A 25,323-nucleotide genomic window follows, 5' to 3' on the forward strand; every position below is an offset into this window, starting at 1 on the left:
ACTCTTATTCATTGTTGGTGGGACTGTATAATGGTTTCAGCCACTCTGGAAGTCAGTCTGGCAGTTCCTTAGAAAACTAGATATAGAGTTACCCTTCAATCCAGTGATTGCACTTCTCAGTATATACCCGGAAGATCTGAAAGCAGTGACATGAACAGATACCTGCAGGCCAATGTTCATAGCAGCATTATTCACAATTGCCAAGAGATGGAAACAACCCAAATGTTCTTCAACAGATGAGTGGATAAATAAAATGTGGTATATACACACGATGGAATACTACGTGGCAGTAAGAAGGAACGATGTCATGAAACATGACAACATGGATGAACCTTGAAGACATAATGCTGAGCTAAATAAGCCAGGCACAAAAAGAGAAATATTATATGCTACCACTAATGTGAACATTGAAAAATGTAAAATAAATGGTTTATAATGTAGAATATAGGGGAACTAGTGATAGAGAGCCATTAATGAAGGGGGAATGATAACCCAATAAGAACAGATAAGCTATCGTGGGTAAATTTAACGTTCTGGGAATGCCCAGTGTTCTAGTTTGCTAATGCTGCCAGAATGCAAAACACCAGAAAAGGACTGGCTTTTATAAAAAGGGGGTTTATTTGGTTACACAGTTACAATCTTAAGGCCATAGAGTACCCAAGGTAAGGCATCAACAATCGGGTACCTTCACTGGAGGATGGCCAATGGTATCCGGAAAACCTCTGTTAGCTGGGAAGGCACATGGCTGGCATCTGCTCCCAAGTTCTGGTTTCAAAATGGCGTTCTCCCAGGACGTTCCTCTCTAGGCTGCAGTTCCTCAAAAATGTCATTCTTAGATGCTCTTGGGTCGTTTGTCCTCTCTTAGCTTCTTCGGAGCAAAAGTCTGCTTTCAAAGGCCGTCTCCAGAATGTCTCTGTAAGCTGAAGTTCCTCTCAGTTCCAGTGCATTCTTCAAAGTGTCCCTCTTGGCTGTAGAAGCTTGCTCTTCTGTCTGATCTTATATAGTGCTCCAGTAATTTAATTCAGACCCACCCTGAATGGGCGGGCCAACACCTCCATGGAAATTATCCAATCAGAGTCACCACCCACAGTTGGGTGGGGCACATCTCCATGGAAACACTCAAAGAATTACAATGTAATTAACACTGATAGGTCTGCCCACACAAGATTACATCAAAGATAATGGCGTTTGGAGGGACATAATTCATTCAAACTGGCACACCCAGGAATGACTATGGTTTGTTAATTTCTGGTGGGTATGGTAGGAACAAGTTCACAGAAATGTTGCCATACTAGGTTATTTTCTTGGGGTAAAGTAGGAACATGTTGGCAGTAAAGTAGTTATTTTAGGCTAGTTGTCTTTTTCTTACTCCCTTGTTATGGTTTGTTTGAAATGTTTTTTTATTATATTCTTTTTACTTTTTTTGATATAGTTAATAGTTAATTAAAAAAAAATCAAAAAAAAAAAAAACAGTGAAAAAAATATGCAGAGCCCGCTGAGGAGCTGGTGGAGAATGCAGGGGTGTTGGGCTTCCCCACCTCAATGGTTGTTGATGTGCTCACTGACATAGGGGACTGGTGGTTTGATGGGCTGAGTCCTCTACCATGGGACTTGCCCTTGGCAAGACTGTTGTTGCAAAAGAGAGGCCAGACCTGCTATAATTATGCCTAAGAGTCTCCTCCTGAATGCCTCTTTGTTGCTCAGATGTGGCCCTCTCTCTCTAGCTAAGCCAACTTGGCAGGTGAAATCACTGCCTCTCCCTGCTATGTGGGATCTGACACCCAGGGGAGTAAATCTCCCTGGCAACGTGGAATATGACTCCTGGGGAGGAATCTAGACCCGGCATCCTGGGACGGAGAACATTTTCTTGACCAAAAGGGGGATGTGAAAGGAAATGAAATAAGCTTTAGTGGCAGAGAGATTCCAAAAGTAGCCAAGAGGTCACTCTGGTGGGCACTCTTACGCATAATACAGACACCACTTTTTAGGTTCTAATGAATTGGAATAGCTAGCAGTAAATACCTGAAATTATGAAACTACAACCCAGAACCCTTGAATCTTAAAGAGGATTGTATAAAAATGTAGCTTATGAGGGGTGACAATGTGATTGGGAAAGCCATATGGACCACACTCCCCTTTGTCTAATGTATGCATGGATAAGTAGAAAAAGGGGTAAAAAAAAAAAAAAAAGGCACCCAGTGTTCTTTTTTACTTTAATTGTTCTTTTTCACTTTAACTTTTATTCTTATTATTTTTTTGTGTGTGGTAATGATAGTGTTCAAAAATTAATTTTGGTGATGAATGCACAACTATATAATGGTACTGTGAACAACTGAATGTATGCTTTGTATGACTGCATGGTATGTAAATATATCTCAATAAAATTGAATTTAAAAAAAAAAAGACTTCAGTAATCCAAATTAAAGCCCAACTTGATTCAGTTGGGCCACACCTAAATTGAAGTAACATCTTGATGAGATCTTACTTACAATGGGTCCACACCCACCAGAATGCAAAAGAAGACCAAGAACTTGTCCAAATTGGGGTACACAATTCAGTATGCCAAGTCTGACCCCTGTTCTTCCCACATGCAAAATACATTCATTACATCACAACATCCCAAAAGCCTTAAGCCATTTCATCTACAATGCTAAGTTCAAAGTCTCATCAAAATCAGTTATGGGTGTGATCCATCCTGGGACAAAAGTCCTCTGCCCGATGGGCCTATGAAACCTAGAGAACAAGTTATCTGCTTCCAATATACAGTGGAGGGACAGACACAGGATAAACATTCCATTTCCTTGAGGGAGAAATTGGAGGGAATATAGGGGTCATGGGTCCCAAACAAGTCTGAAACCTAGCAGGACAAACTCCATTAGATTTCAAGGTCCAAGAATTATCTATGGAATGATGTTTCGTCCTCTGGGAATGATGGAGCAGCAGGCTCACCCCTTCTAAGTGCTTGCATAGCAGCCATGCTTTACTCAACACTGGGGTGAAGGCCCTGCCCTCTCTGAGCATCAGAATGGGAGCCAGGCATTACAAGAGCATTGGGGTGAGGGTACTCTGAACAACAGGGTGCAAAGCCCACTCCCTCCAAGCATAGGGATGGACCTGCCCTTTCCACACACATGGGTAGGCCCACTCTCTTGGTCCAAGGAGATCTTTTCAGTGCAGAGCTTTGCTTCTACAGTTCTGGCCTTGAAGTCATTCTTTCAATTCATCCCTTCTCTGTCCCTTTCAGTCCAGACTGGCAGTGGTTCTGCTCACACAAACTTTGCAAAAAAAACTTGTCAGCTTTGCATGAAGTTCAAGCAGTCCAAACCATCAGACAACTGAACTTTCTACAGGTCCTTCCTGGATAACTTCATTTCCAATCCTGACTTCCACTGAAATGGCTGACTGGATCCATGTTCAGCCACACCCTCCTTGGCAAAGGATTGTTCAGTTAAACCCTCACATGGGACCCTGTCATCTGGAGATTTACTTCCCAAATGCTCAAGGAGTTCCCTGATAAAGTTGCTTCTGGCCTGAGTCTCAAAGCACAGTATCTGGATAGGCTCAGAATTTTCCAAGCCATTAATTTCCGGTTTCTTTAAGAGTTTAGTTCTCAGCTTATCCCTTTGCTCTTGCATTTTGCCATAAGATGCAAGAAGCCAGGCTGCACCTTCTAAACTTAGATTGGAAATCTCCTCAGCTAAATATCCAAGTTCATTGCTTTCAAATTCTGCCTTCTATCTAACATCAGAACACAATTTTGCTAAGTTCTCTGCCACTTTATAACAGGATCACCTTTCTTCTAATATCTAATAACGCATACATCGTTGCCTTCTAAAGCCTCATCAGAAGTACCTTTAACATCCATATTTCTATGAATAGTCCCTTCAAATTAATCTAGGCTTTTTTCTATCAAGCACTTCATGAAAATGCACATGGTGGCATTGTCTCCTTTCTCTTTTGACTCTGTTGACTTTCAGCTCCTGGCTGATCCATGTGGCTTCTCTCTGACTTTCACTCTGCTTATAAGGGACTTCAATATTCCAGAGTAAAGCCCAAATTGATTCAGTTGAGCCACACTTTAACTGAAGTAACACCTAAGAGATCTTATTTACAGTAGGTTCACCCCCACCAGAATGCAAACAAAGACTAAGAACTTGTACAAACTGGAGTACACAATCCAATCCACCACAGAGGCAAATCTCAAAGTATTTTGCAGATCTCAAAGTATCCTGCCAAGAAATGTGCATTTTAGAATAAACACAATGGCAACAAGGTAAGGAATGGACTGGGGGGAGGGTGAGATTACAGGAAGGATGATTACTAAGAAAAGTAATGAAATTGTCTAGCAGAGATGATTAACGGTTTGAAGGACAAGCACAGTGAAAACGTAGAAGAGTAGTCAGATTAAAGACGAACAATGAAGATAAATTGGCAGTACTTGACTGGATGTGAGGAATGAGAAAGAAGGAAGAGACTAGGATCTGCCTTAGGTTTCCAGCTTAGGTAACTAAGTGGATGGTGCTGTATACACTGAGACAAGAAATCCAGCAGGAAGCATGGATTTGCCAGGTAGACGTAATGAGTACAGCTTTGGTAATGCTAAGTTTGAAATGACTGTGGAACACTGAGGTGAAGATGTGCAGTGATATATTGAATATAGGGATCTTAGGCCCAGGAAATTCAAAAGTCACCATTGTGTAAATAGCAAGTGACATAGAAAAAATGCAACAGACAGAATGGGTACAGTAAGAAGAAGACTACCATGGATAAGAGCCTGGGCATGGACAATCAACAGAGGACTCACCAGCTTAAACAAGCACAAGGCATCCTACCAGACTGGGTTTGGCCAGAAGGAATAGTAAAGGCTACAACTTGCTCAGGAGTATAGCCATGCCAGACGGAGAAGAGACTGAGTTGCAAAAGTATAATTTATGTTTAAATACCAATCAATATACACAAACAAACTCAACCAAGGTCTAGAAATATGTATAACAAGATATGTACAGTGGCTATCTCTGGAATTATGAGTAATTCTTTTCTTCTTTATGCTTTTCTGTATTTTCCAAATTTTCTATACATATACATAACTGTTGAAATCAAATTTGCAAAGGTTTGTGTTTTCTTTCCAAGTTCTAAATAGTAGGAGTCTGAATGAGCAGAAAAGACAATCTCTTGCCCAGCTAACTAAAACTCTAAACAGCTTTAACAAATAAACAGCTGGGGGAAACCAAAGGAAATAGACCCCAGAAGCCAAACCTGCTATAAATGGAAGAGAAAAACTAGCTGGGGGATTCTGGTAATAGACATAGGACATGCTATAGCTTCATGGATTAAAGTGTAACACCTCAGAGAAGAGAGGAAAGGAAAAGAAGCAACAATAATACAAAACCTTAGAGACCCTCATTCTGCATCCTGATGGCAAACAAGAGCTTCATAGGGCAGTGACAAAGGTAAGAAGAAAAGGAGATGTCAACTTCTCCTACTCCTAAATGTATCTGCTTTAAGGACTTCCAGATTAGATAAAACTGAGAGAAGAAATAAAATTCAAAAGACCTCAAAGGCATCCCTAATAATCAGGGACAGTATGTCAGAGGAATGGAAATGCTAGGATGGGCCAAAATGCATTCTGATGGTTGTAAACCTGAGTCAAATGAAATAAGTAAAAACAATAGACAGGAATAAGTCATATGCCAGGCATTAAGACCAAGATTAGCTTGAATGAAACAAAAGGATTATGCAGAAAATCAATAAAAGATGAAATCTGTTAACAGAGACCAATGGGCAGAATCTTGAATTGCAGGCAAGGGAAATGAAATTGTCCAAGGCAGAGGCAAGACACCAAAGGTCCCTAGACAGATGAATGACATGACAAAAAATATACTTAGCAAAGATTATTTTGGAATCTATAATATGTGTAATGTAGATGATATCAGAGGGATACCAGACCTAGAACTCATTTGGAGAAATCCAGGCAAAAAGGTGGCTAGAAAAAGGAAAAAGAAGCCATCTATAAAACAAGGACACGACTAACAATTTAACAGGAATATTTGTATTTTACAAGATCTTTAGGTAAAAGTTCTACAAAACACAGCTCATATATAAAAATACTAACTCACCATATTTGTCTCGCAACCCAACAGTGCATCTGAAGACTCCACCAAAGGCAACATCTTCACCAAATATTACTGGAAAACAATGATGAAAAGAACACTCTTTATTTAATAATCCTTAAATAATGTTAACATTGAGAAATAAGTAATTTAAATGTTTACATTTTAAATTATAGAACAGACATGGACTATAGATCAAGATCAAGGTTTCTCATCCTCAGCATTATTGACATTTTGGACTGAACAGTTCTTTGTTTAGAATGGTCCTGTGTAGTGTAGAGTATTACTCAGCAGCATCCCTAGTCTAAACCCACTAGCTGCAACATACTTGCCCCCCAAGTTGTGACAACAAAAAGTGTCTCTAAATATTGCCAAATGTCCCCTGGAGCAGGGCAGGTGGGTGCAAAATCACTCTGGTTGAGAAAGACCACTAAAAATCTCACCTTGTCTTACCCATGAAGAAAACATGGCCAGAGAAGAAGAAAAGTGTCTTTCCAAGTCAGAAAGCTAGAGGCAGAACTATGATTCATACTCCAGGTTTCTAGTCCCAGGCCACTGGTGTTTTACACATATATATATATATATATATTTTATATATATATTTTATATATATATATATATAAAATACAGACTTTCTGTATAGAACAAGCCATTTGAAGAGCTGAAGGAAAAGCACTCCATGCCAAGGGAATGGTCACAAATAGGACAGTGACTTGATTGTGTGAAACAAAGAAGAGGCAAGTATAGTTGGAACATAGAAAGCAAAACAAAGAATGGCATAAGTGAAAACTGAGGAGCTCTGTGGTAACTAAGGCAAAGAAAATTAAATAGTGGGTATTCATAGAGCTGAATTCTAGTCCCACGAATGCAACTAACCAGTTTTGTGGACCTCAGGAAAATAACTCATTACTCTCTATGTTTTAATTCACTTGGTTTTACAATGAGAAGACTAAACTAGACCTATCATTCTCACAAGATCTAATCAAGTATAATCTGAGCAATTAATTAACAATATCCAACTCATCTAGAATCAATACAGTGGGTATATATAAGTCAAGAATTATACATACCAACCACTGCTCAATTAATGAGTACATTTGATTGTGTTACACACATAAACTTGAAAGCAAATTCAAAATGTACAAACATTATTTTTCTGTTTGAAATTAAATTACTGTTAAGAAAAACTGACAATTGTCACCTTTTAAAGATCTAGAATCAAAAAATTGCTTTAGGAGTTATCATTGTTAAAATATATTAAAGACATAAAAACAGCTGGACATGGAATATAATTTTTCGTATAGCCCAGGTATGCAAACTGAAATTTAGTCAAGACTCCACAGATATGGAGTACAGTATTTCCCCCCAAATTTGGTTTAATTGGGTGAGAATGCCAGAAGCACATTTTTCCGATTTCTCAATAAAATATTAAAGAAAACCAAAATCCAAGCCACTGATCAGCAGGAATTTTCAAAAGGACAGATCAGCAGTTTATTTCATTCGTAAGTCTAGCTCACATTTCCTCCTAAAAATTAAACTATGGATTCTCAAGTGGAAGTCCAAGGTGTGGTAGTTTAAAAAAATAAATAAAGTAAAGTCAATCAAATTTTAAAAACATACAGCAGAACAATCATTTTTTATATCAGTAATTTAATTTACTAAAGATTAAGTTACTTTACAAACATTATTAAAAGTATTTCCAAAAAATCTTTCAAGTTAAATGAAAATTTACCCCAAAGGAAAATAAAATAAAATCCTCATTTTATAGACAGATACCTGAACAAAGTGGTATTTTCAGTTTTTTCCCATATACTAGAGAAACAGGAGTGTACAGTGGGAGAAAGTTAACCTGATAAGATGAGGTTACACATCCATGAGAACTAATTTAATTAGTAATGAGTAGAGTTATGGATTGAACTGTGTTCCTCCCCAGCACCCCCCAAAAAATTCAAGTCCTAACCCCCAGTCTCATAAACACAATATTTGGAAATAGGTGGGCCCTAATCCAGTATGACTGGTATCCTTAAGAGGAGAGGAAATTTGGATACAGAGAAGGCAGTCATGTGACAGAGGCAGAGACTGACTCATCATGACACAAGCCAAAGAATGTCAGCAAGCTACCTCCAGAACGCTACAGATTTCAGAGGAAGCATGGCCTGCCTACACCTAAATTCAGATTTCTAACCTCCAGAACTTTGAAACAATAAATTTCTGTTGTTTTAGGCCACTCAGTTTATGGTACTTTTTTATGGCAGCCCTAGGAAACTAAGACAAGTGGTAAAAAATGTGTTAATACTGCAAATTGATTATTGAGTCTTAATCATTTGATCAGGTTTCTTTAAAGTTTAGATACAATGTTTAGGTACAATGTTAAGCACTGAGTTCCAGACAAATATTTTAAGCAAATCTTCAATTCTGAATTAACACAGTTAACCACAGTCAAGCACAAATGAAGTTTACCTGCAGTAGGATCTTTGGCCAATGAGTTATCCAAGGCACTTGTTACTGCCTGAAAAAGATTCATTTTCTGAGTTTGCCCTGTGAAAAATAAAAAACATATCATTTTATACATTATAAAATATATAAAAATAACCAGTTGATTAAAATCAAAGTAGAAATTTCTTTTATATTTAGAATATAGATTATATGAATTTATTGGATTTGTGCAATGCTGCTGGAGGATACAAAAGCGATACAGACCTCAAGAAGCTGTTGGTGAAGGAAATTTACACATGTTAAACAATTAAAAACAAGTATAAAAAAGGAAGAAGGAATACTATCAACTGACCACATTTGTGCAGGCAATAACAATATAGAAGGTCAGAAAAGGGGATCAGCCAGAGTGAAAGTGGTCTGGGAAGACATCTTAGATGGGTTTTAGGAACCATAAAGAGGACATATGACTAGTAGCATGTGTTAATTATGCCATTAACAGCAAAAGATCATGAACCATAAAAACTGAGAAAGGCTAAAGATGAACTTTAGTACCAGAGCTGCTATAAGGAGAGAGAACCCTATAATCCCATGCCTAAACATATCAGACACAGTCCTTCCTGTCATTGTATTGGTCAAGTAGAATCTCTGCAAGCCAACTCTTCTCTCCCTAACCGGGCTGTTGGGGGATTAAATGGAACAATGCTGTACATGTAAAGCATTTAGAACAGTGCCTGGCACTTAGTGAGTGCTAAATCAATGTCACTATTACTGTTAAGATTATGGACTTTGTGTTCTTCATCCTGAAATTGACTTGACTATGAATGGCAATGGTAAAGCTTAATTGATAAAGCTCCAGATTTTGGAATTCAGAAACATCATGACTTTAGAGCCTTGATTTAAGCTTAGGTGTGGCCCTGTACCCATAGTCATCCTGGAACTTTTGGCCAACTCCTCACCAAAAGCACTATTCAGAGCACAGGAAGGCTTCTGCCTCTACCTTCTCTGATCCAGAGGAGCAGTGCCTTATTGCCTGAAATCACTCCCTCCAATATCTGCTGCTTACCGTCACCACTGTCCATCTAACCTCTATGCTCTGCAGTAGCTTGATGCGTCCCAAAAAACAAGGTCTAATTCTCCGTGTGGGTCACAACACCTACTGCTATTGCCTTCAACCCTCTGACTGTGGGACACTGATCACTCATCCTTTTCCTAGAGACCCATTTCTTCCCAACCCCAGCCTGGCTCCATAGCAAGTTGTGACCTATGACATCTGTAATCCTTCCAGTCTCCACTGACATCCCAGCCTTCTGACCCTCCGCTTTCTAATGACCTGACATCTATTTGATTACTCCAAGAATGGTTGAATGTCCAGGCTTCAGGATTTGCCATACCCAATAAGATCTGCCCTGCTGAGCTCTATGCCCAGAACAATGGACTGTTTCTACTCTTAATTCTGGTGGGGATAATAGGAATTTATTCAAGAAACTAGTGTTATATTATCTATGTCAAAGGATACACCATTTAATAGATATAAGCATTTATTTAAAGTCTGCTGACTATTCAAATTAATACTGAATGTCCCCAAGGCATTTTATTGCATTGCTGCTCAGCAAATTTTCAGTAGGAAGAAAGCAAAGACTTTAATAATTAGAATCATATGCTCACATAAAGTAAATCTGGAATTTGAATTTATTTGATAACCACAAAGAATGTATTCATCTTGTATGAAAATAATTTACAGGTAAAGGTATTTAAAGAGACCTGTCTTTAGAATGTCTAACAACGTTTTAAAAACGATTAAAAAAAAAAAAGCCTAGTTTAAAAGTTGAAAATTATGGGTGCACTTACAGGAGGTAAAATGGTAAAAGAGTACCTTAGTGCCTTAGGTCTAAAAGATAACCAGCTATATTGCCATATGAGCACAAAAACTTTCACTCCTGGTTCAATTAGGTTCAATTTTAGTTTCTGATTTAACTGCTGTTTTATTAGATGCTTTAAAAAGTTGTAAGTGACAATTTTAATATGGCAGCATCTACCTTTTAAGGTTGTAGCATGATTTGTGGATGGATCTGGAAGAAATCACAAGTTATTCATGGTTAAGATTTTTTTTTTCTTTTTTTTTTTTTTAACTTTCCCTTCTTTTTTAAATCAACTGTATGAAAAAAAAGTTAAAAAGAAAACAAACATACAATAAAAGAACATTTCAAAGAGACCATAACAAAGGAGTAAGAAAAAGACAACTAACCTAAGATAACTGCTTAACTTCCAACATGTTCCTACTTTACTCCAAGAAACTTACCTAATACAGCAACATTTCTGTGAACTTGTTCCTACTATATCCATCAGAAATTAACAGACCATAGTCATTCCTGGGCATCCCCAGAACGTTAGCTTATCTGTTCTTCTTGGATTATTGTTCCCCCTTCCTTAATTGCTCTCTATTGCTAGTTCCCCTACATTCTACATTATAAACCATTTGTTTTACATTTTTCAAAGTTCACATTAGTGGAAGCATATAATATTTTTCTTTTTGTGCCTGGCTTATTTCGCTCAGCATTATGTCTTCAAGGTTCATCCATGTTGTCATATGTTTCACGAGATCGTTCCTTCTTACTGCCGCGTAGTATTCCATCGTGTGTATATACCACATTTTACTTATCCACTCATCCGTTGAAGGACATTTGGGTTGTTTCCATCTCTTGGCAATTGTGAATAATGCTGCTATGAACATTGGCGTGCAGATATCTGTTCGTGTCACTGCTTTCCGATCTTCCGGGTATATACCGAGAAGTGCAATCGCTGGATCGAATGGTAACTCTATATCTAGTTTTCTAAGGAACTGCCAGACTGACTTCCAGAGTGGCTGAACCATTATACAGTCCCACCAACAATGAATAAGAGTTCCAATTTCTCCACATCCCCTCCAGCATTTGTAGTTTCCTGTTTGTTTAATGGCAGCCATTCTAATCGGTGTTAGATGGTATCCCATTGTGGTCTTAATTTGTATCTCTCTAATAGCTAGTGAAGCTGAACATTTTTTCATGTGTTTCTTCGCCATTTGTATTTCCTCTTCAGAGAACTGTCTTTTCATATCTTTTGCCCATTTTATAATTGGGCTGTCTGTACTATCGTCATTGAGTTGCAGGATTTCTTTACATATGCAAGATATCAGTCTTTTGTCAGATACATGGTTTCCAAAAATTTTTTCCCATTGAGTTGGCTGCCTCTTTACCTTTTTGAGAAATTCCTTTGAGGTGCAGAAACTTCTAAGCTTGAGGAGTTCCCATTTATTAATTTTTTCTTTTGTTGCTTGTGCTTTGGGTGTAAAGTCTAGGAAGTGGCCTCCTAATACAAGGTCTTGAAGATGTTTTCCTACATTATCTTCTAGGAGTTTTATGGTACTTTCTTTTATATTGAGATCTTTGGTCCATTTTGAGTTAATTTTTGTGTAGGGGGTGAGGTAGGGGTCCTCTTTCATTCTTTTGGATATGGATATCCAACTCTCCCAGCCCCATTTGTTGAAAAGACCATTATGACTCAGTTCAGTGACTTTGGGGGCCTTATCAAAGATCAGTCGGCCACAGATCTGAGGGTCTATCTCTGAATTCTCAATTCGATTCCATTGATCTATGTGTCTATCTTTGTGCCAGTACCATGCTGTTTTGGCAACTGTGGCTTTATAATAAGCTTCAAAGTCAGGGAGTGTAAGTCCTCCCACTTCGTTTTTCTTTTTCAGAGTGTCTTTAGCAATTCGAGGCATCTTCCCTTTCCAAATAAATTTGATAACTAGCTTTTCCAAGTCTGCAAAGTAGGTTATTGGAATTTTGATTGGGATTGCATTGAATCTGTAGATGAGTTTGGGTAGAATTGACATCTTAATGACATTTAGTCTTCCTATCCATGAACATGGAATATTTTTCCATCTTTTAAGGTCCCCTTCTATTTCTTTTAGTAGAGTTATGTAGTTTTCTTTGTATAGGTCTTTTACATTTTTGGTTAAGTTTATTCCTAGGTACTTGATTTTTTTAGTTGCTATTGAAAATGGTATCTTTTTCTTGAGTGTCTCTTCAGTTTGTTCATTTCTAGCATATAGAAACATTACTGACTTATGTGCATTAATCCTGTATCCCGGTACTTTGCTAAATTTGTTTATTAGCTCTAGAAGCTGTATCGTCGATTTCTCAGGGTTTTCTAGATATAAGATCATATCATCTGCAAACAATGACAGTTTTACTTCTTCTTTTCCAATTTGGATGCCTTTTATTTCTTTGTCTTGCCGGATTGCCCTGGCTAGCACTTCCAGCACAATGTTGAATAACAGTGGTGACAGCGGGCATCCTTGTCTTGTTCCTGATCTTAGAGAGAAGGCTTTCAGTCTCTCACCATTGAGTACTATGCTGGCTGTGGGTTTTTCATATATGCTCTTTATCATGTTGAGGAAGTTTCCTTCAATTCCCACCTTTTGAAGTGTTTTTATCAAAAACGGATGTTGGATTTTGTCAAATGCTTTTTCAGCATCTATTGAGATGATCAATTGATTTTTCCCTTTTGACTTGTTAATGTGTTGTAATACACTGATTGATTTTCTTATGTTGAACCATCTTTGCATACCTGGAATGAACCCCACTTGGTCATGATGTATGATTTTTTTAATGTGTCTTTGGATTCAATTTGCAAGTATTTTGTTGAGGATTTTTGCTTCTATATTCATTAGGGAGATTGGCCGGTAGTTTTCCTTTTTTGTAGCATCTTTGCCTGGTTTTGGCATTAGATTGATGTTAGCTTCATAAAATGAGTTAGGTAGTGTTCCATTTTCTTCAATGTTTTGAAAGAGTTTGAGTAAGATTGGTGTCAGTTCTTTCTGGAAAGTTTGGTAGAATTCCCCTGTGAAGCCATCTGGCCCTGGGCATTTATTTGTGGGAAGATTTTTGATGACTGACTGGATCTCTTTGCTTGTGATGGGTTGGTGGAGGTCTTCTATTTCTTCTCTGGTCAGTCTAGGTTGTTCATATGTTTCCAGGAAATTGTCCATTTCTTCTACATTATCCAGTTTGTTGCCATACAGTTGTTCATAATATCCTCTTATAATTTTTTTTAATTTCTTCAGGATCTGCAGTTATGTCACCTTTCTCATTCATTATTTTGCTTATATGGGTCTTCTCTCTTTTTGATTTTGTCAGTCTAGCTAGGGGCTTGTCAATCTTGTTGATCTTCTCAAAGAACCAACTTTTGGTGATATTTATCCTCTCTATTGTTTTTTTGTTCTCTATGTCATTTATTTCTGCTTTAATCCTTGTTATTTCTTTTCTTCTACTTGGTTTAGGATTGGTTTGCTGTTCATTTTCTAGCTTCTTCTGTTGATCCATTAGTTCTTTGATTTTGGCTCTTTCTTCCTTTTTAATATATGTGTTTAGTGCTATAAATTTCCCCCTTAGCACTGCTTTTGCTGCATCCCATAGGTTTTGGTATGTTGTGTTCTCATTTTCATTCGTCTCTATATATTTAGCAATTTCTCTTGCTATTTCTTCTTTAACCCACTGATTGTTTAGGAGTGTGTTGTTTAACCTCCAGGTATTTGTGAATTTTCTAAGTCTCTGATGGTTATTGACTTCTAATTGTATTCCATTGTGGTCAGAGAATGTGCTTTGAATAATTTCAATCTTTTTAAATTTATTGAGGCTTATTTTATGTCCCAGCATATGATCTATTCTGGAGAAAGTTCCATGAGCACTAGAAAAGTATGTGTATCCTGGTGATATGGGATGTAATGTCCTGTATATGTCTGTTAAATCTAATTCATTTATCAGATTGGTTAGGTTTTCAGTTTCCTTATTGGTCTTCTGTCTGGTTGATCTATCTATAGGAGAGAGTGATGTGTTGAAATCTCCCACAATTATTGTGGAAACACCAATTGCTTCCTTTAGTTTTGCCAGTGTTTCTCTCATGTATTTTGTGGCACCTTGATTGGGTGCATAGACATTTACGATTGTTATTTCTTCTTGTTGAATTGCCCCTTTTATTAGTATGTAGTGGCCTTCTTTGTCTCTCAAAACATCCCTGCATTTAAAGTCTATTTTATCTGAGATTAATATTGCTACACCTGCTTTCTTTTGGCTGTAGCTTGCATGAAATATTTTTTTCCATCCTTTCACTTTCAGTTTCTTTGTGTCCCTGTGTCTAAGATGAGTCTCTTGTATGCAACATATTGATGGTTCATTTTTTTTGATCCATTCTGCGAATCTGTATCTTTTAATTGGGGAGTTTAATCCATTTACATTCAAAGTTATAACCGTGAAGGCATTTCTTGAATCAGCCATCTTATCCTTTGGTTTATGTTTGTCATATTTTTCCCCTCTCTATTAATATCCTTTATTGTACCCATACCGAATCTCTTTAGTACTGAACCTTTCTCCAAGTCTCTCTGTCCTTTCTTTGTTTCTCTGTCTGTGGGGCTCCCTTTAGTATCTCCAGTAGGGCAGGTCTCTTGTTAGCAAATTCTCTCAGCATTTGTTTGTCTGTGAAAAATTTAAGCTCTCCCTCAAATTTGAAGGAGAGCTTTGCTGGATAAAGTATTCTTGGTTGGAAATTTTTCTCACTCAGAATTTTAAATATATCGTGCCACTGCCTTCTTGCCTCCATGGTGGCTGCTGAGTAGTCACTACTTGGTCTTATGCTGTTTCCTTTGTATGTGGTGAATTGCTTTTCTCTTGCTGCTTTCAGAACTTGCTCCTTCTCTTCCGTGTTTGACAGTGTGATCAGAATATGTCTCGGAGTGGGTTTATTTGGATTTATTCTATTTGGAGTTCGCTGAGCATTTATGATTTGTGTATTTATGTTGTTTAGAAGATTTGGGAAGTTTTCCCCAACAATTTCTTTGAATACTCTTCCTAGACCTTTACCCTTTTCTTCCCCTTCTGGAACACCAATGAGTCTTATATTCGGATGTTTCATATTATCTATCATATCCCTGAGGTCCATTTCGATTTTTTCAATTTTTTTCCCCATTCTTTCTTTTTTGCTTTCACATTCCATTCTGTCATCTTCCAGGTCACTAATTCGTTGTTCAGCTTCCTCTAGTCTTGTACTATGAGTGTCCAGAATCTTTTTAATTTGGTCAACAGTTTCTTTAATTTCCATAAGATCATCCATTTTTTTATTTAGTCTTTCAATGTCTTCTTTATGCTCTTCTAGGGTCTTCTTGATATCCTTTATATCCCGTACTATGGTCTCATTGTTCATCTTTAGTTCTTTGAGTAGCTGCTCTAGGTGCTGTGTCTCTTCTGGTCTTTTGATTTGGGTGCTTGGGCTTGGGTTATCCATATCGTCTGGTTTTTTCATATGCTTTATAATTTTCTGTTGTTTTTGGCCTCTTGGCATTTGCTGAACTTGATAGGGTTCTTTTAGGATTTGTAGACCAATTGAAGTCCTTATCTCTAATTTATCAGATCTACAGCTTCATGGAGTACACTTTCTCTAACTAACCAGCAGGTGGCGTCCACGAGCCACCTGTTCTCCACAAGCCAGTTCTCCCCTGCTTTGTCTTTGTGGTGAGTGGGGGAGTGAGTCTTGTGGGGTCCAATTGGTGTACCAAGCTTGCATGTGTAGTTGGTGTTGCCTGCCCTGTATATGGGGCGTGTTTCTGGGCAGTCAGGGAGGGGGGGTGGCTCTAACAATCAAATCTCCCTGGTGATCCTAGAGTTTTAAAGCTGCTGCAATAGTCTAATCCTTCAGTTCGGTCCTGCCACAGTTTGTCTCTGCCACTGACACACAAGTCCTTGGTATTGGCGTATGGCTCCTGAGATTGCAAGTGGGCCCTTCTTCCAGGCTGTGCACCCCGGGTCCTCTGTTGAGGGATGACTGTGCTATGTCACAGGTGAGTGCCGTCCCCCAGGGCAGTTCTGGGCTGCTGAGCTGTGTAGGGAGGCTCCCAGTCTGCTGAACTGATGGCTGAATGGGGCTTTGTTAATTCACACTGCTCCACCTTCCCAACTCTAGGACAATCAGCTGAGGTTGCAGGGAAGGCTAATGTCCACGCCCAGTTTTGTGGTGTGTGCCTGTTATTTGAAGCACTTTCGTCACACTGGGTTGTCTGGGGCAGCTCTGGGCTATGGGGCTGGCGATGGGCAGGAGTGTTTCCTGTCCACCAGGATGATGGCTGTGAGCGGACACCCCCCTTTTCTTGGGAAGTTGTGGTGTTTAGTGAATTTTCTCAGCCAGTGGATTATTGCCTTTTGTCTCAGAGCTCTATTAGCTCTGCTCTTGTCTTGACCTGCCCAAATTGCAAGTCTTTGAAGCTTTCTGTATTGGGCTTCTTAGAGTAATTGTTTTAGAAAAAGAAAAAAGGATTTAAAAAAGGGCCCTCCTCAGAGATCTAATGGGCTATTGAAATGCTAAGAGACAAAGCAATTAGGGCCATTAAGGAAAGGTCCACAGGGCAGAGAGATCAGCTTTTCTTCAGGATTTGCATATGAGCCTCAGGGCCTGAGCCCTGCCCTTCCCCTTTCTATGTTCACCAGAACTCCAAAAATCCTCCGCTTTTATTTTGGAGTTTTTCGTGTTGTTTTTTTCTATGTCTGTCTCCTCTCTGCTGGGCTGGCTGCTCTCAGATTCTCTGGTGTCTGGTCTCAGTCTATCTATGGTTGGAGTTTGGATCAGTAGAATGAGTTTCTGATAAGGGCTGCCACTGCAGTTCTCCCTTCTACTTCCCAGAGCTGACAGCCCCTCCTCCCATGGGACTGAGCCTGGCAGGGAGGGGTGCGGGTCCCCTGGCCACAAAAACTTACAGATTTCACTGATCTCAGCAGTTCCACATTTTCATGAGTGTTGTATGAACTATGCCCAAAGTCAGATTGCTCTGTGGTGTCCAGTCCACACAGTTCCTGGCTTTCTACCTACTTTCCTGGAGGAGTAACTAAAGCATACAGCTCACCAGTCCGCCATCTTGCCCCGCCTCCTGTTAAGATTTTTTTAATATTTATTTTCCTTAGAATCACTAATTCTCCTGTAGGTTACACCAAAAAGTATAGAAAGAATCTGCCTGTGTTTGCTCATAAGATAAGCCCACTTGCAGCATGGGCTACATGAAGCTGTACGCCTGGTAAGACTTTTTTTTAAAGGTAGTCTAAGCACACCACTAAAAAATTATTATACACAGCTGGAAAATCATGCAATTATCAGTACTAATAAATGCCTACTAAATTTCAAAACCATATTGACAACTCTTTTGTTCCAAGATAAAAAGTTATAACAAAACAAACAAAAAAATACATATAGCAGCACAATTTCTCCTGCTTCAAAGACAAAACTAGTGGCTGTCCATTGGTAAAACTGGGGTCCATGGTTAGGATCAAGCTGCTCACTTTAGTATTGTGAATAACCAGTTTATCATCACTGTGGCAAAGATAAGGTGGCGTGTAGAGGGAATGGAAGGCCACAACAGAACATAAGCTCCAAGAAGTCGGGGATTCTTGTCTGCTTTTGATCAGAGCTGTATCCTCAGCATTTCCAACTGTGCCTGACTTACAGTAGGTTCTCAATAAATATTCATTGAATGAATGACCAAACAGTAAATGCATGGCAGCTGTTTCAATAAACATCAAGGACAATAACAAAAAAACACACAGCAAACTGTAAACCAATCACTCAAAAGGGAAGGAATGGGATAGAAAAAAAGATTACCGAAGTCACAATTCAAACACAGACTGCAGGAGAAAAGAGGTGAAGGGAAGAGGATACTGCAACAACAGTCTGATGGAATAGATCTTTAATAACTATTCAGAAGGCAGTAGTGTTGGAGGAAAACAGACCTTCCACATAGTTAGAACATCTGAGGCAAAAGGGGCAAATGGGTACCGAAGGAGCAGTTTCCAGAAATAAAGAAGGTCCATGGCAGGGAACTTCACTGAGTGAGTATAATTGTAGCTTAGACCCAAATGAATAAAAATATACCACTATGATATGGTCAATTAGGCCCTACTTTCAGAAAAATGAAGGTTCTGCCAACACAGAAGCACTAGCCCGCTTCTGCACTGCCTAGTCCTGAGTATTATACCACTTCTTCATTATATGCATCTCAGAAACCTCAGCATTTAGCACAGTGCCTAACACATATGTGACAATCAGTATATGCCTATTGAAACATGATGAGTGAATGAGTGAATAAATGAATGAATAACTTCACTGGTCCTATCCTAACCACAATTGTGAAATGGGAGGATGCCTGAGAAACTACCTAGTTTCCCCAACAATATACCTATTCCACCCTTGCAGGAACCCTATTCTCTAGGCATCGTTCTAATCCCTACTAAAGTATAACCCAATCTCTATCCCCAAAAAGTAATATTCAGAAAGAATACAAAAGTCAAGGGCAGGGCATTTTGTATTAAAATGTAAATGAAGCATCTATAAATGTAAATGCCTTTTTAAGGTGCCAATGGATACTGTATTTCAATGAAAGAAAAGAAAGTAAGCAGTACCTGGGGCATAAAGGGTATCGCCTGAAGCTAAAATTAGGGGCATCTAAGAGAGCTTTAAAGTTGAAGAGACTGTGGCTAGGGTCACTGGATAATGCCCTCTGGTAACTTCTGTGTTGGTGACACGGTGCTTCCCTTCCTTTTGCACACTCCTCTCTACTCAACCTTTAAACGGCTTATAAGCCCATCTATACAATGTTGACTTCCAAATGTTTATCTCAAACCCAGACCCCTCCTGAGCTCCTGACTTTTAAATCCAAAGGTCACTCAGTTCTCCACTTGGGTGTCTTGGGCATTTCTAACTCAACAAATACAAAAGTAAACTCTTGAATTCTGCTCCCAAAACCAGTCTTTCTCATCTGACCAAACAATAGTACTACTGTCCACCCAGATGCCCAAGCCAGAAATCAAAGAAGCATCTTTGATGTTTTAATTGTATTTGTCCTTCACAAACCATCCCTCAAGTGCTAATGATGTTGCTTCCAAAATATAGTTTAAAATCCAGCACCACTATGTACTATTCTAGAACTCACTACCTCCTTTCTGTTCCATGAAACAACCTCCTAACTGCCTCCTCAGTTTTACTCTTTCACACACACACTCCCCTCCAAATCATTCATCAAAAATTTGCTATAATGAGAGTCCTAAAAAAAAAAAACTATGCTGCATTACTCCCGTTTAAAGCCCTTCAAAGACTTCTGATACACCTAGAATAAGGCCCAACTCCTCACCACATCAACAAGGCCCCATTTGATCCCATCCCTGCCCAACTCAACTGCCCCATTTTGCATCACTGTCCCTAAACCTCACTACTCAAGTCTTCTCTAAGTTTTACTAAACCAAGCCTCTGTCACCTCAGGAACTTTCATGATGCCAAGCCCTCTGCCTAGCACTTCATCATACCTTTCACTCCTCCTTGGGCACTCCTACCCTTTCTGATCTCTTAGAAATTGGTTAAATATTAGCTCTTCCCAGGGGCCCAGCCTCTATTATTCTCTTTCCTGGCACCTCAACATTTCCTTCAGGGCACTTACTGAAGTTGGGATTGATTTAATTATGTATTGGCTTGTTATGTTTTGCCCTTTTCCCCAACTAGATTGCAAACTCCATGAGAATAGAACCATATCCATATCCCTAGCAACTAGCACAGAGTCTGGCATCCAGGAGAAAAGAAAAAGGTGCAGAATGAATGAATAAACAAAGTCACACATACACACCCTTAACTGATCAACATCAGGGACAGAGAGAGGCCAGGATGTACCAATCTTGGGGAAGAACACAGTGTAGCAAAGAGAGCAAACACACTGGCATAAGGTAGGCCTACCTTGGGCAAATTACTTAAACACTGACATTCTGTTTCCTTCTCTATAAAATAGGAGCTGTTGTGAAAATTCAGTTAGAACATTTCTATTACGTGTCCAATATTTTTGAACATCTTCTATGTACCGGTATCTTCCATTTCCCCTAAGTAGGGAGACTGATTCTGGTATAACAAGTGCCAGGAACCAGTAGTTAAATGGGTTATCTCACTGAATCTCCACAGCAATCTTCCAAGGAAATGAAAACTTATGGCGACTAAAAACTTGGCCAATGTCACCATGCTAAGTTGTAAAGAAGAGACTCAAATTCAGGCACATGCGATTAAAAAATTCAGATTCTTAGTTTCTGTGAAATATTGCCTCTAGAATACTGAAATCATCCAAGATGACAACAAAAACCATGAATCAAGTTTCTTGATGGTCAACAAATATGGAGAAGAAACCTGAAGGTGAGTAAATTACAGTGAAAGAGAAGGACAGCACTATCTGTTCAAATAAGATACAAAAATAAAAGCAGTACCTTGGAGAAAAACAGATTCGACATAGGGTTAAGAGGGGCAAAATGTTCCATGAAGAAAGTGAAGCATTTCTGAACAATGCAAGAGACAGCATAGTAGAGAGGTTAACCGTATGGTCTCTGGAGCCAGACTAAGCCATATGGCATGAAAATGAAGACTGGCTCCATTTCTTACAAGCAGTATGACCTGGGGAAGTTGAAATGCCAAAAGCAGAAGTTTAATCTCTTTGTGTCTCAGTTTTTACATCCATAAAATGTGGATAATGGTACCTCTACATATGCTATTACATGAAGATTAAATGAGTTGATATATGTAAGGCACCCAGAATAGTGCCTGGCACATGGTAAACGCTATCAAATTGTCAGCTATCATTATTATTCTGTGGTGTCCAATGGAAAGGTTTGTACGTGCAAAGAGAAACTGAGTCAGAACAAGGAGACATGCAACAGGAAGAGAGCAAAGGAAGGGCATACATCTAGGGCAATTCTAAAGACAAGAGACAAAGAGAGAATTATCTGATCTCAAAGCATGAAACTGTTTGAGGGCCAGACTAGCACTGTCTGCCTCAAAGAGCTGTACTCTGCCAGTGTTTCAAATATATCCAAACCTAAGTCATCCCCCTCCTCTCCAAAAGCATGCTTCTCCTCCAGCATTCCCCATTGCTGTCAGTGATACCACCACACTACCATCATCTCAGCCTCCCAAGCTGAAAATGTCATGTCACCTTTGATACCCCTTTGGCCCCATAGGTAAATCAGTGCCAAATTTGGTCAATCCCTCCAAAATATTCCACTCTTCCCACTGACACTCTCCAAGTTCAAACAATTTCATATCCTCTCACCTGACAATTACAGCATAATCCCTTTGACTGGTCTCCAAGTCTCCTGACTTTCCCAGTCACTAACCCATTCTATAAACTTTCCTAATAATATAATTTGAGCTCAAGTTACTTTCTTGCCTAAAAACAGTCGATAGCTTTCCACAGCCCACAGAACAAAATTCAAACCTGAATGTAATGCATCCAGCACAGTGCAGAATACATTGGAGACATTCAGTCTTTCCTCTCCCCCAACTTTTATGCCAGCTTTCAAAGCCTCCATTTATTCTTCCAAATGTATTTTGTAGGACTCCTCTTTCTGTTACAAACAAACTCCCTTCTTCTTCCCTTTCCACATGTAAAGCCCATAGTTTCTAACCTCTCTTTACTCATGTTCCCTTCCCTATAAATACTGGAAAGGATTATCCCCAGAAAAAAAGGACTCACTCCACGAAAGGAAAAAAAACAACAAAAAAAACGACTCTCCAGTCTACACTTGATCTTCGAGAGAACTGTCTGCCTCCATCTACTCAACCATGATGGCTTTCTCATTCCTACAGCACGAGCTCATCCCACCTCAGAGCCTTTGCCCTTGTTCCTCCTTGATTCTACCTGAAACACTGTTCCTCCAGGTCTTTGCAGAACTCACTCCTTGTTATCCCTCAGTGTGCAGCTGAAATGTCACCTCAGCGAGGTCCACCCTGACCAGCACTATTTAAGTAGTCCCTCTTATGGGTCAAAATAATCGAAATAAAAGAGTGAAAGATATCAGTAGCACACAACAGGCAAGAGTTAATATCTTCATTAATATCTTTAATATACAAAAGTTCATATATATGTCGTATGGGAGACTTGGAGTCATACACCTCAGGGTTCAAACTCTGGCTCTGCTATTTACCAGATTTGGGCAGATCATTTGCATCTCTGAGCCTCAACTTTTTCATCTGTAAAATTAGCACAATATAGCCCAGCTCACAAGGTTGAGCAAGGATTCAAGATTGATGTCTACCAGAACACCTGAAATAGAACAGATATTCATAAATGGCAAATAGCATTATTTTGACAGGAAAGTACAAAGAGTACAATTTTTAAAATAAGCAAAAACATGTAAATCCAATCCACAACAGAAAATAAATCCAGTGAATAAATATATGGGAAAATATTCCTCAACAGAAACAAAACAAATGCAAATTAAAACAATGTGCAATTGGCACAAAATATGAGTGTGTGCACACATATGCTTTTAGCATGGCACACAACATTCACATTCTTACACATGCAGATGGGAGTATAAACTGGCAATTTGAATCAGGCATTCAAAATACATTAAACTACATCCTACTCGATGGTAAGACTGAAAGCTTTCTCCCTAAGATCAGGATCAAAACAAAGATGCCTGGTTTCTCCTCTGCTAATCAATATTATACCGGAAGTTCCAGTCAGAGAAATTAGGCAAGAAAAAGAAATAAAATGCATCTAAATCAGAAAGGAAAAAGTAAAACTATCCCTATTTGAGGATGACACGACCTTTTACATAGAAAATTTCAAAGAATCTACAAGAAATCTCAGCACAATGCCTGCAAATAAATGTTCACTCTTACTATTCAACAAGTAATGACACACTTCCAAAACTCCACTCTAGCGTGTTGGAGGTTATTAGACAAGGAAAAGGTAACTTTATTGTCTCATGATGTTCTGAAGACAAATATTAGTTCTTTCAGAGATAACATAAAACTGGTAGAAGAAAAGGTGAAAGTCACGTATCAGTTATACAGTGAGGAGTTTGCTTGCTATTGCACAGAACATTCCTACCTGCCCTTCTTACCCTTCCAAGCATTAGATGGCTTCCTCCATCCATTACCCTCCTTGGCTAGGTAGCAGCCTCAGTACTTGGGCATGAGCTGCATACTAGGCCCAGACAGGAAGAACCTGTTTCGTTACCTTGGGAAAATCAATTCAGTTACTTAACCCCTCAATTTCTTCTTACTTGCCAAAGACAAAGATTTGTCTCGTTTAAATGCTAGTGGTCCAGTCCCTGGCAAACTGGAACAACAAGCGAAGCCTGTACTCTCTAGGAAAGCAAGGATGGGTGGCGAAGAATGGGAGACGTTCCCTGGACACCACCTCTCCACCCTTGGGGCATTCCAGGCAGCGGTGTGGCTTCTCACCCCTCTCAAGGGTGCCGAAGAACTGCCTCTCCCACGTTGAACAGAAACAAAAACAGAGTGGGAGGGAAGCATCCGCAGAAACCAAGGCAGGGAGCGCGGCAGGGATTGAGGCCCGGGTGCGAGGAGGTCAGCCCGCCGGTCCCCAGCCTGAACAGGCAGGAAGGCCTCCTCGCGAGGGCCAACGGGCCTGGGACTCTGGGACGCAGTGAGACCTGACAGGGTAGCTCGGGGCTCACCGTAGTTCTCGGGCTCCGGGTCGGGTTGGAAAGTGAAGTGAGCCACCTGCCGCCGCTGGGCCACGTTCTCGCCGACCGCACCGGCCGAGGCGGGCTGCAGGAAACCCCAGGGCAGCTCCGCGCCACGAAGCCGACGCCAGCGCCCCTCAGCCCGGACCGCACGGAGCCTCCACAGCCGGCCCACAGTACCCACCATGACCGCCATCCTCATTCCCCTCCCGGGTTCACAAGCTACGCTGCTACACGCTGCCGGCGGGAGGGGCGGAGCACCCGAGGCGGCGTCCACATTGGTCAAGCCAGAGGGACGGTCGCGTGAAGCTGGCCAATCAGAGTTTAGAATTCGGGGGCGGGGAAGGCGACGAGACTGACCAAGCGACGTACGCTCGCTTTTAGCGAGCGGAAGAGGGACTGCGGGTCCTATGCGAATGGGGCAGATCCAGTGAGACTGGAGCTTCAGGGAGATTATTCCTGGAGGTTGACCATTCTCAAAGACAGCTTTGTAGGCTAGGGGCAGGTATGCGGGTGTGCGATATACCGCAGTGTTCCTGGCTTTGTTCTTTTACAACGTTCTTTCCAATGGCTTTTTTATGTTAAGACTTATACTTTCTTTTAAAATGTAACCCTTTTTATCCTCTCCTAGTCCTTGCCTCTGTTATCCTATAAGTGAGGCATAGAAAGGGTTGCTGATTGGCATTGGTTATTGGTTCTGAGTTTCCAAAAACTGCTGGAGTCACTGCTCAAAGCCCCCACTCTTTGTCCAGACCCTCTTTGAAATGTTTAATAAGCACAGATTTTAATTAATTTTTTTTCTATATTTAGAAGAGAGTGAAAAAGGTAAGCTTAGATTTCATCCTGCAGGTCCAATTTACAGGAATTCAGGTGCATTTTCTCCCAGGTCCAGTGAAAATGACAGCGAGAACAAAGTGAAACATAAAAAGAAAGGGCTGTTAACTGCTAATGGCAGTCAAGCATGCTTCCAGATGTAATGCTGAGCTGCACTTAAAAGATGAGAAGTTACCAGACAAACTAGAGAGGAAAATGTCTTCAAGACAGAGAAAAAAAAAAAAACATGTACAGGCTCACAAAGGTGAAAAAACACAGTGCGTTCCAGGAATAGAAAGCAGCTTGATTCTGTTAGACTCAGGGTGTAGGGAAAGATACAGGGATTGAAGGAGTTGACGTTGGACAAATAGATTAGAGGAAGATTTTGAGGAATTTATATGGTGGTATAAGAGGTTTAGACTTCC

General features: G+C 39.8%; 1 protein-coding gene across 4 annotated transcripts in view; it reads right to left on the minus strand.

Moving 5' to 3' along the window:
* BCKDHB (branched chain keto acid dehydrogenase E1 subunit beta) overlaps window positions 1-24,320 on the minus strand; it is a 268,629-nt gene extending 244,309 nt beyond the window's left edge. For all 4 annotated transcript variants that reach the window (XR_005217874.1, XR_005217875.1, XM_037842956.1 and 1 more), the window contains exons 1-3: window positions 24,077-24,320; window positions 8,571-8,648; window positions 6,117-6,185 (exon numbers count right to left, since the gene is read on the minus strand). Coding sequence is in view for 2 of the 4 variants with exons in the window: in XM_037842956.1 (XP_037698884.1) it covers window positions 6,117-6,185; window positions 8,571-8,648; window positions 24,077-24,287 (358 nt within the window). In the remaining 2 variants the exon portion in view is untranslated. The remainder of the gene's footprint in view (window positions 1-6,116; window positions 6,186-8,570; window positions 8,649-24,076) is intronic.
* Between the last annotated feature and the right edge of the window lie 1,003 nt (window positions 24,321-25,323).

The sequence above is a fragment of the Choloepus didactylus genome, chromosome 7 (genome assembly GCF_015220235.1).
Source record: "Choloepus didactylus isolate mChoDid1 chromosome 7, mChoDid1.pri, whole genome shotgun sequence".
NCBI lineage: Eukaryota > Metazoa > Chordata > Mammalia > Pilosa > Megalonychidae > Choloepus > Choloepus didactylus.